At 48.6% G+C, this 13,163-nt stretch overlaps 1 protein-coding gene across 4 annotated transcripts in view; it reads right to left on the reverse strand.

The window, feature by feature from the left end:
- The window catches only part of plcg2 (phospholipase C, gamma 2), a 134,355-nt gene that overhangs the window by 112,974 nt on the left and 8,218 nt on the right, over window positions 1–13,163 (reverse strand). For all 4 annotated transcript variants that reach the window (XM_049722934.2, XM_049722930.2, XM_068650935.1 and 1 more), the window contains one exon: window positions 5,873–6,022. Coding sequence is in view for 3 of the 4 variants with exons in the window: in XM_049722930.2 (XP_049578887.1) it covers window positions 5,873–6,022 (150 nt within the window). In the remaining variant the exon portion in view is untranslated. The remainder of the gene's footprint in view (window positions 1–5,872; window positions 6,023–13,163) is intronic.

Consider the following 13,163-nt stretch of genomic DNA (forward strand, 5'->3'; position numbering starts at 1 on the left):
CATCAGTCAATTCAAAGGTCTTGACACCATGTGCATGAGCAAACACCCCAGAAAGTGCACAATTACTTAAGCTTACCCCAGTGGACTCCCCAAACGCATAAAGTACTTTGCGAGAAGCAAGTTCCTTGCTATTGCTTCCGTTAGTTGACATAAAAACCTTCATTGTTAACGTTGTTATTCCAAACTCAAATGACTGATGGGAAGCCTCCAGGCTTGGATTCCACCCATCAGACAAAGCACAGCAAAACAAATCATGAATCTATCTTTTGGTGAAATGCATACAGGGACTATACGAGTCCCAAACATACTTTGCACAATTCTAGACCAAACTAGTCCAAAGACAAATAAACATCAATCCGCACACCAAACAGAGCCTGCTCACACCCAGAATGTGACCACGCTGAGAAAAGACATTCTGCACAAAACAGGTTGTGACTAGCCCTTCCCGACCAGTATGCCCCCCTTAGCACTTCCTTCATCTTCATGGTAAACACTAAATTCCTACTTAAGACCCTGTCAAGTTACATGGAGGATAGGATGGTACAAGATGGTGCGTGTATTGGATTTGGTCCAGACGAATTGGCTCGGATGAAATTCCAAATTTCACCAGAAGATGGTGACAAAGCTTGACATGGAAGACCTGAAGAAGGGGGCCTGAGTAATGGTTACTTAAAAGTTAGTTTTTCAAAATTAACTATTGTTGAACTGGTAAAGGGGGGTATGTTGGTTGAAACAGTCAACTTCCATTCCCCTTCCAAATTTCACCAGAAGATGGTGCCAAAGTCAGATTGACCTAACATAGTAAATTAATAGTTTAAAAAGTAATCGACTAGATGAAGACTTGTTCTGAAACACAGCAACACACAATTTTTATTGAATAATATTTTATATTATTTTGTTTTGCTATAATAAACTTTGAAACTGTTGGAGTATTTTAATTTGCTAACTAGAGAAGCCCATGCTCAACGTTAGGTGATGAGAATGACCTAATTCAAAATTAACTATTGTTGAACTGGTAAAGGGGGGTATGTTGGTTGAAACAGTCAACTTCCATTCCCCTTCCAAATTTCACCAGAAGATGGTGCCAAAGTCAGATTGACCTAACATAGTAAATTAATAGTTTAAAAAGTAATCGACTAGATGAAGACTTGTTCTGAAACACAGCAACACACAATTTTGGATTATGTTATATTATAAAATATTATATTAAATATTGAATAATATTTTATATTATTTTGTTTTGCTATAATAAACTTTGAAACTGTTGGAGTATTTTAATTTGCTAACTAGAGAAGCCCATGCTCAACGTTAGGTGATGAGAATGAGACATGTTAATCACAGTTAGAGTAAGCTGCAATATACTTTATTTTATTCTGCTTTGCCATATTATATAGTTAGTAGCAACTTGAGCAGCATCATAGCACTGATGTTTCATTTACACATGAATGTATTAAGATATTAAGTAAGGGCAAGGGCTTGAGAGATACTGTTGGTGGAAGACTGCGATCCCACACTTGAGCTTGACCTAGAGGTCACCAGCTTGTCCAAATATGTTTTGAAACTGCTTGAGTATTGTAATCTGCTAACTAGGAGAACCCACGATCATAGTTATGATTATGTGTTAAGTTGACTATTGTTAAAGTATGTGTTATTATTGTCACGATATTTAATTAATATCCAACATGTATGTAATATTGATGTTCCATTTACACATGACTGTATAAATGTGAGCGAAGACAAGGAGGCGGCAAGAGTTAATGGTGATACTAAGTGATGGAAGACTGAGATCCCACACATGAGCGTGACCCGATGTCACGTTCATCCAGTTAAGGCCCAAACAAAATGCTGTTTGATGGAACACAAGTAAGAGAAAGGACCGATTGCAAATGTCACATTGACACAAGTTGACGGACATTGCATGCTAAATTGAGCATCGGAAAATTTGGAAGTCGGAAACAGGATGAAGCATCCCAGAGAAAATGGTTGCATCCCTGAGAACATGGTCACCTCATCTGGTCGAATCTGGTTGAGATCGGCCGAGATGCAGGTGCACTCTATTCTAGAAGCATTTGGGTCATCTGAGGACAATATATGACGTCATGGAAAAAAACTGGTATGTGACCAAGCTGGCATAGGACCCACAAGCTGCACTGGTATAAATGGTTCGTTCTGACAAAGAGTGGAGCTCTCTCTCGCCTGGTGGGCTCTCCCCGTCAGGGGTTTGTCCCTGCAGGCTACTGCCTGTGGGTCAAGAACGCCGATTAGACAAAGATAGATTTCATTCTTTCTGAGATTAACCCAAGGTCCGTTAAGATGAATTTCTAGAGTCTTTGAATTGGACTTGTCAAAATTTAAGCTTAAAGACAGGCTAGGAGATGCAGACCTCGGTGAAGGAGAGAGGAGTCATTTTTAGGGTGTCGTCATCTCCCTTCTTTAGGCCAGCCTTGTCACGGTCGGTTGTGGCGCATGGAGCAGGACGACCAAGTGCAGCTTGGACCAGGGTTTATTGGCGGAACTCAAAATACAGACTCGGTAAACTGACATGACTTAACAAAACAACATGACTTCCCAACCAAAACATACTTGAAACCGACAGGAACCAAAAGGACATGAAGACGACACGACAGCAATCAAAACCAAAACCAAAACCAATACCAAAACCAATGATCCGACCGGGAGAGAGGGGCAGACAGGACTTTTATACACGACAGGTAACGAGAGGCAGGTGGGAACAATCACACTGATCATGGGCACACAGGAGGGGAGGGGCGAGCACACAGACAGAAACCAAGACAACAGACACATAATGGAGCAGTTGGGGACGAGACGTGACAGAACCCCCCCCACAAGGGACGTCTCCCGACGTCCCAAAAAAAAAAAAAACTAGGGGAACCGAACCGCACCGCACTCGGGCGGCGACTTGGGGAACCGAACCGCACCGCACTCGGGCGGCGACTTGGGGAACCGAACCGCACTCGGGCGGCGACTTGGGGAACCGAACCGGACCGCACTCGGGCGGCGACTTGGGGAACCGAACCGCACCGCACTCGGGCGGCGACTTGGGGAACCGAACCGCACCGCACTCGGGCGGCGACTTGGGGAACCGAACCGCACCGGACTCTGGCGGCGACTTGGGGAACCGAACCGCACCGCACTCGGGCGGTGACTTCGGGGACAGAGCCGCACTCGGGCGGTGACCTAGGGGACAGAGCCGCACTCGGGCGGTGACCTAGGGGACAGAGCCGCACTCGGGCGGTGACCTAGGGGACAGAGCCGCACTCGGGCGGTGACCTAGGGGACAGAGCCGCACTCGGGCGGTGACCTAGGGGACAGAGCCGCACTCGGGCGGTGACCTAGGGGACAGAGCCGCACTCGGGCGGTGACCTAGGGGACAGAGCCGCACTCGGGCGGTGACCTAGGGGTCAGAGCCGCACTCTGGCGGTGACCTAGGGGAACAGAACCGCGCTCGGGCAGCGACTTGGGGAACACAACCGCACACGGGCGGCGACTTGGGGAAACAGAAACGCACTCCGCGGAAACTCGGGGAAACACAACCGCACTGGGGCGGCGACTTGGGAAGTCTGTACCGCGATCGGCGGCCACTCACAAAGTCCGTACAGTGATCGGCGACATTCGGAAGGCGGGGCTCTGCGCGGCGGCAAGAGCCATCACGCGCCGCAGCAGTGGGAGTGGAGCCAGGGACGATCGCGGGTCCGACGCAGCTGGCTTGGATGTCTGACGACGTTCGCGGGTCCTGCGACGCTGGGGTGGAGCCCGATGGCGGCCGTGAGTCTGATGACGCCGGGAGGCACTCCAACGGCGGCCGTGGGTCCGGCGTCACGGCACCAGAGTCCGATCGCGGCCGCAAAGCCGCTGGCGCCAGAAGCACTCCGATGGCGGCCGCGAGTTCGGAGTCGCGGGAGCAAGTTCGACGGCAGCTGTGGAGCCCACGGCGATGGAACCTGCTCGGACGACGATCGGGCGTCGCAGCGGAAGCTGGTGGTGGAGGGGGGTCCAAGCGCTGGTCGTTGTGATGGTCGGATCATTCTGTCACGGTCGGTTGTGGCGCATGGAGCAGGACGACCAAGTGCAGCTTGGACCAGGGTTTATTGGCGGAACTCAAAATACAGACTCGGTAAACTGACATGACTTAACAAAACAACATGACTTCCCAACCAAAACATACTTGAAACCGACAGGAACCAAAAGGACATGAAGACGACACGACAGCAACCAAAACCAAAACCAAAACCAATACCAAAACCAATGATCCGACCGGGAGAGAGGGGCAGACAGGACTTTTATACACGACAGGTAACGAGAGGCAGGTGGGAACAATCACACTGATCATGGGCACACAGGAGGGGAGGGGCGAGCACACAGACAGAAACCAAGACAACAGACACATAATGGAGCAGTTGGGGACGAGACGTGACAAGCCTGTTCTTTTAAACAGAATTCGGATTTTTGGAACAAGGAGAACTGATCACTCGACTTTTCCACCAAACAGCATTTTAGACCTCTTGCCTCTTATCCTTTTTTACTATTTGAGAGTTTTGCAATCGAGACAACTTCAAGACTGAATAATTTTTGCTCTACTGAGATTGGTGAGTGGAATTATTGTTGGTTGTTCGAACAATTGAGACTCAGTTGCAACTGGGTGATCGGCAGCAAATTTAGCATGCTTTAGCTGAAAATGTCGCTCCAAATTCCTCTTGTTTGACAACTTCTCATTGCAAATCAAACGTGCAGGCAATGCTTCAGCATTGGCAATGAAAACAAATAGTTCAGTCCATTCTTTCTTAAACCATCTGTTCTCATCAGCAATCTTTCTCTTTTTGCCTTTTGAATCCATGGCCCATCACTCACACACCTGTTTGTTTACAACTCACCTGTGCTGTGTCGCAGGCTATGACACAATTTTGCTATTTGGCGTCATTTTTAAATTCAGTATTTTTAATATAGTAATTACAACTACATACTATGTTTACAGCACAAGTATGGTTGTGTTGTGATTACCATCTAAAAAACATATTTAAAAAACCAACAACAACAACAAAAAAAACATATTTGTCCATTTTCACGCATTTTTGCAAAAACTCTAGCCGCTAGAGAGCCGCATGCGGCTCTGGAGCCGCGGGTTGCCGACCCCTGCTCTAGCCGATACCAGCACCTGTGCAGAACCCAAACACTAACAAACCAATTTGCGTTTTTTTTTTTTTTTTTCAGTTATGAACTAACGTGTGCAATAACTGACCCTAATTCTATCGTGAGCCACAACAATGCAATGTGAGGTTCTACTTAACCGTTTAAGGCCTAAAGCGCCTGGCAAAACGAACCTCTAAAACGTAAGGGCGACTTTAGAAGCACTAGTCCGTTTTGTGTTCACAATGGTGAACACCGGTGTTGTTTTATGGGTGCTCATACCGCTAAAATAATAATCAGGGTAAACTGCACATAAATAGCAACATTTTGCCCCTAAAACTTGAGACAGTACAAGTAAGTTTTTCAATAACCTATAAACTTGCCCTTTTTTCCATTCGTATATTTTTTTTTATGCTGATGAGTTTGATGGGTTTGTCAATCTTAACACTAGCAACATGGTGGAGAAAAAAGAGAAGCTATGTGGTAAAGAGGCAGCATTTGGAGCCTATTAGTGTTTGTAACATCAGACAGTGAGTAGCAAACCGTCCACTACAAAGTATGTTTCGAGGCTGTTGAAACAAAAGTGGATAGTAATTATGTATTATACACACAAATGTTGGGGGGTGAATAGATGAATTTGCAGGTGCCGAGTTTCAAGTATGCTATCATTTACTGTATATGCACAAGGCTATAACATTTATTATTCAAATATAAAAATCATACTCACCTCCTAGACTTAATGTGTTGAGAACAAACTGTGAGCCATAGAAGATGGTAAAACAAGTGCTGTCGTCATGTTTATCTTTGCCATCTTTGAACCGTTCAAAGTCTTTAGAATTTCTTCCAGGGCGAACCTCTCGGATCTCAAATAGATCCACTGAAACACAGAAGGACACACTTCCAACAAACTTATAAGAATCTCTCATTGCAATTGTGTAACATGAGTAGCCACATTTAATGACTCAGCTTTCTCAACCACTGCTTAAGTTGTGCCCCCTTTGTGATGCTGTCAATTACAAAGATAAAAAAACATAAAATAACACATTCTAATTACTTTTTCCGAGTGTAAAAGGCTAAAAGCAAGTTTTTTTTTTCACTAGTCAGTGCGACCATCAGTCTATCACGTCAGCCAGATCAGTCTGTCAGTTAGAATAGCTGTAGTACTCAGGGTTGGGCCACGGCATAAACAGTTGATGCAGTTATTTAATATATAAATGATAAATATATCACCCGGCCACAAAAACAATTGGTTGATTTCAATGAGGGACCAGCGGACCAATTCCATGATTTTTTTTTTAGAGGAAAAATGCAGCGAAAGTGGAAGGCTTTAATCAAAGTCAAAGTCAAAGTCAGCTTTATTGTCAATTTCTCCACATGCCGAAGACACACAAAGAAACCGAAATTTCGTTCCCCCCTATCCCACGGTGACAAGACATGGCTCACAACAGACAAGCAAGTAAACAAGTATAACAAAAGCGTGCTGAATAAATAATGAATAAATAACACAACAATAAATAAATAAATAAGAGGAGCAGAGAAAAAAGGAGCAAGTGCGCGTACAGCAGACATTCCCGAAAATAGCGCAACAGTGCCGCACGCTACGCAGAAGGGGGTAGCGAGTTCAGGGCCCTAACAGCCTGGAGAAAGAAGCTGTTGGCGAGTCTGGTGGTGCGGGAGCGCAGGCTCCTGTACCTCTTCCCAGAGGGCAGAAGGTCAAACAAAGAGTGAGCCGGGTGACTCACATCTCTGGCAATCGAGGTTGCCTTGCGGGCGAGATGGGAGGTGTAAATGTCCTTCAGGGAGGGGAGCGAAGCACCAATAATCTTACCAGCCGTGTTCACTATGCGCTGCAGGGCCTTCAAGTTCTGTTCAGTGCAGTTACCACCCCACACAGCGATGCAACTGGTGAGGACGCTCTCAATGGTCCCACGGTAGAATGTAGACAGGACTGCCTGAGGAGCACATGCACGCCTGAGCTTCCGCAGGAAGTACAGGCGGCGCTGAGCTTTCTTTGCCAGTGACGAGGTGTTTGCGGACCAGGAGAGGTCCTCACTGATGTGCACCCCCAGGAACTTGGTGCAGCTCACCCTCTCCACCACAGCACCGTCGATGATCAGCGGCAGGTGTGTTGTGTGACCCTTCCGGAAGTCAACAATGATTTCCTTGGTCTTCTTGACGTTCAGCAGGAGGTTGTTGTCCCTGCACCACGTGGTCAGAAGGTCAACTTCCGACCTGTACCGAGTCTCGTCGCCCTTCGTGATGAGACCCACCAGAGTCGTGTCGTCAGCAAACTTCACTATGCGGTTGTCGCTGTAGGTCGCAGTGCAGTCATGCGTCAGCAGGGTGAAGAGCAATGGACTGAGCACGCAGCCCTGGGGCGCCCCCGTGCTCAGCGTGATGCTGGCGGAGATTTTGTCGCCAACACGCACCACCTGAGGCCTCTGACAGAGGAAGTCCAGTAGCCAGTTGCAGAGGGAGGTTTAATGATAGTTTTAGATAAAAGAGTACACCACCCTTAGACATGTTCTCAGATTACATATGCTGGGTGTGTTAAGAGTCGGGACGGGAGAATCCTGGCACCTAAATAGTGTGCAAGAAAGGTGCACAAAATTGACTTCAGCGCAAGTGAGAAAATATGCCCTTTAAAACCGTATTTTTTGGACTAAAAGTCGCTCCGGAATATAGGTCGCATTAGCCATAAAATGCACAATAACGTGAAAAAAAACATATATAAGTCGCTCCTGAGTATAAATCGCATTTTGGGGGAAATTTATTCGACAAAATCCAACACCAAGAACAGACATGAACGAGCAACAACAGGCTAAATGATAGGTATGCTTAGGTGACATAAACACAAACGAAGAGCTGAGAACGGACCTAACGTAACATTCAGAGTTATTCAAATGACTATTACATAAATTACACGTTTATTAAACCATCTGTGTCACTCCAATTCATTAAATCCATCGATCGTCCTTTATGTTAACAATGCCGGCCGGGTAAACGCCGCTGACGGCGCTTGCACTTCAAAATATTACACAGGCCCATATAACGATATATAAATTATATATCAAATAACTATTATATAAGCAATAATATTATTAACCCATCTGTGTCACTACAAATCATTAACTTCATCGATCAAATTCCTTGTCCTTTGTCAACAATGCCACGCATGCGCCCTGACGTCAGCCTCGTCGTTATTCCACAGATCTAGTATATAACTACACCGCTCAAAAAAATTAAAAGAACACTTTTAACACAGTTTAATGTCTCAGGGCTCAGTATACAGACACCCCAAAAATCAAAGTGAAAAAATGATATGGCAAGCTCGTCCTTTTTGCCTAAATTCAATTTCTGCAACTCAAAATTATTTTCAATATCTTGTGTGGCCCCCACGAGCTTGTATGCATGCTTGACAACATCGCAGCATGCTCCTAATGAAATGACGGATGGTGTCTTGTGAGATGTCCTCCCAGATCTGTCTAAGGGCATCAGCAAGCTCCTGTAAAGTCTGAGGAGCAACCTGGCGGCGTCTGATGGACCGAAACATTATGTCCCAGAGGTGTTCTATCGGGTTTAGATCAGGTGATCGTGAGGGCCAATCAATTGTGTCAATCCCTTCACCATCCAGATATTGTCTGCATACTCTTGCCACAATAGGCGGAACCCAGGACCTATTGCACCAGCGTAGGGTCTGACCATTTCATCCCGATACCTAATGGCAGTCAGACTACCATTCTCTAACGGGATGGGGGCCCAACTGTCATGATTCCTGTATCAAGTCTAACCCGCGCGCTGTGCCTCCTGCTCTAGACGCGCAAACTCCAGACTTAACCGGGGTTCCTGCGTGTTACCACCAATGGGCCGAGGTATTCAGCAAGGCCAAGGCTACCTCTCTACCCCCCCCCACCGTCCGTATGATTGCGTCATTGAACTCCTGCCGGGTTCAACCATACCCAAGGGGAGGCTTTATTCTCTTTCGGGACCTGAAAAGCAGGCCTTGAACGATTATATAGACTCCTCCCTGCAAGCAGGATTGATTCGACCATCATCGTCACCTGCGGGTGCGGGGTTCTTTTTCGTGGGCAAAAAGGACGGCACCCTACGTCCCTGTATTGACTATAGCCCCCTCAATCAGATCACAATCAAAAACCGGTATCCGCTCCCACTGATGTCGACCGTGTTCGACCAATTACAGCAAGCCCGGGTGTTCACAAAGTTAGATCTGCGCAACGCATACCATCTAGTGCGCATCCGGGAAGGGGACGAATGGAAGACGGGGTTTAACACACATCGAGGACACTTTGAATACTTAGTAATGCCATTTGGCCTCACCAATGCTCCCGCGGTGTTTCAGGCCATGATAAATGATGTTCTGAGAGACTGTTTGGACCGATTTGTGTATGTATATTTGGGTGATATTTTTATTTATTCCCCGGATCTGAAGACCCATAGGTTTCACGTTGAGACGGTGATGCGACGACTCCTTGCACACCAACTGTACGTTAAGGCCGAGAAAAGTGAATTCCACACGAACACCGTATCTTTTCTCGGTTTCATCGTAGCCCCGGGCAAAGTAGAGATGGACCCGGCGAAAGTTAGCGCGGTAACGGAATGGCCTACCCCTGACTCCCGCAGAAAGGTGCAGCAATTCCTGGGCTTTGCCAATTTTTATAGGCGGTTCATCAAGGGCTTCAGTGCCACGGCGGCTCCCTTGCATGCGCTAACGTCCCCTAAGGTTCCCTTCCGCTGGTCGGCGGAGGCGGCCTTCCAGGAGCTGAAGAACCGCTTCAGCACCGCTCCCATCCTCACGCTTCCCGACCCGTCACGACAGTTTGTGGTGGAGGTGGACGCCTCCAATCGAGGAGTAGGGGCCATTCTATCACAGAGAGCCAAGAGCGACAACAAGCTCCATCCGTGCGCGTTCCTGTCTCGACGGCTGACGCCAGCCGAACAGAATTACGACGTGGGAGATCGCGAACTGTTGGCAGTGAAACTGGCATTGGAAGAATGGAGACATTGGTTGGAGGGAGCACAGCAGCCCTTTTTGGTCTGGAAAGACCATAAGAATTTAGAATACATTAAGTCAGCTAAGAGATTGAATTCTCGCCAAGCCCGCTGGTCACTTTTTTTCAATCGATTTAACTTTACTCTGTCTTACAGACCGGGAACCAAAAACACCAAGCCTGACGCCCTCTCCCGTGTCTACAACCCAGATCCAGAAGTTAAGAAGCCTGAATCCATTCTGCCTCCTCATTGCCTGGTAAGAGCAGTGACCTGGCCTATCGAAGGCCTGGTACAGCGGGCCAATGGTAACGAGCCACCCCCTAGTGGTTGCCCTGAGAACAGACTATTTGTCCCCGATCAATTACGATCCCAAGTCGTCCATTGGGCTCACACCTCCAGACTCTCCTGTCATCCGGGCATGCGCAGAACCCTGTTTGTCGTCCAGCAGCGATTCTGGTGGCCCTCCATGAGGGCAGACGTCAGAGAATACGTCACAGCCTGTCCCGTCTGCGCCCGGAATAAGAACTCCCACGGCGCCCGTATGGGGTTGCTGCATCCCCTACCCATTCCTTCGCGTCCGTGGGCAGAGATATCCATGGACTTCGTCACCGGGCTTCCGGCCTCAAATGGGCGAACAACCATACTCACGGTGGTAGACAGATTCTCAAAGATGGCTCACTTTATCGCCTTGCCCAAGCTCCCGTCCGCTAAACGAACGGCCACAGTGATGATGGACCACATATTCCGGATTCATGGGTTCCCAAAGGACATTGTTTCTGATAGGGGGCCCCAATTCATATCCAGGTTTTGGAGGGAGTTTTGCAGGCTCATAGGGGCAACCGTGAGTCTCACGTCGGGCTATCATCCGGAGGCAAACGGGCAGACGGAACGCATCAACCAGCAGTTGGAGACAGGTCTCCGCTGCCTGGTCTCCCAGAACCCCTCCTCGTGGAGCAAGAACCTCACCTGGGTGGAGTATGCCCACAACTCCCTGCCCACCACGGCTACAGGTATGTCCCCATTCAAGTGCGTGTATGGCTACCAGCCCCCAGTCTTCCCTGACAGTGAGCCGGAGGTGACGGTGACCTCGGCCCACGCCTTGGTGCGCCGCTGTCGTCGCGTCTGGTCGGCGGCGCAGGCCACGCTGGTCCGCCAGGGGGACCGGGTCAAGCGGATGGCTGACCGGAGGAGACGTCCGGCGCCCGTGTACCAGCGTGGTCAACGTGTTTGGCTGTCCGCCAAGGATCTCCCCCACCGGGGGGACTCCAGGAAACTAGCGCCTCGCTTCGTGGGTCCGTTCCCCATCGCCAAGGTCGTGCACCCGGCCGCGGTGCGTCTCCGCTTGCCCAGGTCCCTTGCAGTCCACCCCACCTTTCACGTCGGGAAGGTCAAGCCGGTTGTGGACAGTCCGTTGGTGCCAGATCCTGCGCCGCCCCCGCCTCCGCGGACTGTGGGAGGTGGGACGGCCTACACGGTGAAAGAACTGTTGGACGTGCGCAGAAGGGGCCGGGGCTGGCAGTACCTGGTGGACTGGGAGGGTTATGGGCCGGAGGAGCGGCAATGGGGGGGGGGGGGGGGTTATGTCATGCGGTCGCGTTTATTTTTCCGGTTTCCTGTCTCGTCGGTGTCGTAACTTTACTTCCTGTTTTATTTTGTCATCCCTTCCGTTTCAGTTCGTGTTTCCTTCCTCGGTGTTTGGTTGTCTTGTCCTCCCCGATCCCGATTGTGGCACCGGCGTGATTGGCGATAACATCAGCACCTGCCTCCCAGCCCTTTTGTGTGTATTTAGTCCGCGTCTTCCCCTTGTCTTGTGCCAGTGTGTCGTCCCGACCACCAGCGATTCTTTGACATCCGAGCTCTCAGTAAGATTCCTCCTTTTTGTCTCGCCACAGAGCGACGCTTTTTGTTAGTGCCTTGATCCCCATAGCCTTTTTGTCTCACCACAGAGCGACGCTTTTTGTTAGTGCCTTGATCCCCATAGCCTTTTTGTCTCGCCCCAGTGCGACGCTTTTTGTTTGAACGTTTCCCTCGCAAGAGGCGTTTTGAGTTGTACTTTTGATCAGTGTGTGTGCGGGAATAAATCAGAGAAAGAAACGACTCTGCATCCGAGTCCTCCGCCTTGTTCCCGGCCTGACACTCGTTGGCTTCTCCAGACCCTTTCACGTCTATCACAGGTGCTCAGGGTAAACCTGCTCTCATCTGTGAAAAGCAAAGGGTGCCAGTGGTGTTCTATGGCAAATGCCAATCGAGCTCCACGGTGCTGAGCAATGAGCACAGGAAACACTACAGGACGACGTGCAATGAAGCCACCCTCGTGAAGTCTGTTTCTGACTGTTTGGGCAGAGACATTCACACCAGTAGCCTGCTGGAGGTCATTCTGTAGGGCTCGGGCAGTGCTCAACCTGTTCCTCCTTGCACAAAGCAGCAGATATCGGATGAGGACCGTCTACTGCCCTGTCCAGCTCTCCTAGAGTAACTGCCTGTCTCCTGGAATCTCCTCCATGCTCTGGAGATTGTACTGGGAGACACATCAAATCTTCTTGCAACAGCACGCGTGGATGTGCCATCCTGTAGGGGTTGGACAATCTGTGCAACTTCAGGAGGGTTAAGAAATCGCCTCATGCTCCCAGTCATGATAATGACTCTAGCTAAAGCCAACACCTGTGGAAAAACAGTTAAAAAAGATCAAGAGGGAGGAACTTGAAATGGCCTCCACCTGCAAAATCAGTCCTGTTTTGGGGACCATCTCGTTGTTGCCCCTCTCGTGCACCTGCTATTAATTCCATCAACACCAATGCAGCTGAAACTGATTAACAACCCCCTCTGCCACGTACCTGACCAAAACCTTATCAGAAAAGTCTAATTTAATTCATGGCATACCCTGATAAAAAACTGTTCCTTTAATTTTTTTGAGCAGTGTATATTGTAGCGTTAACAAAGTACAAGGAAAGACGTGGGTTTGGTTAACGGCTCTTTATTTAACAAAACAAGAGTTCAACGAGCCAACA

The sequence above is a fragment of the Syngnathus scovelli genome, chromosome 6 (genome assembly GCF_024217435.2).
Source record: "Syngnathus scovelli strain Florida chromosome 6, RoL_Ssco_1.2, whole genome shotgun sequence".
NCBI classification, from domain to species: Eukaryota; Metazoa; Chordata; class Actinopteri; order Syngnathiformes; family Syngnathidae; genus Syngnathus; species Syngnathus scovelli.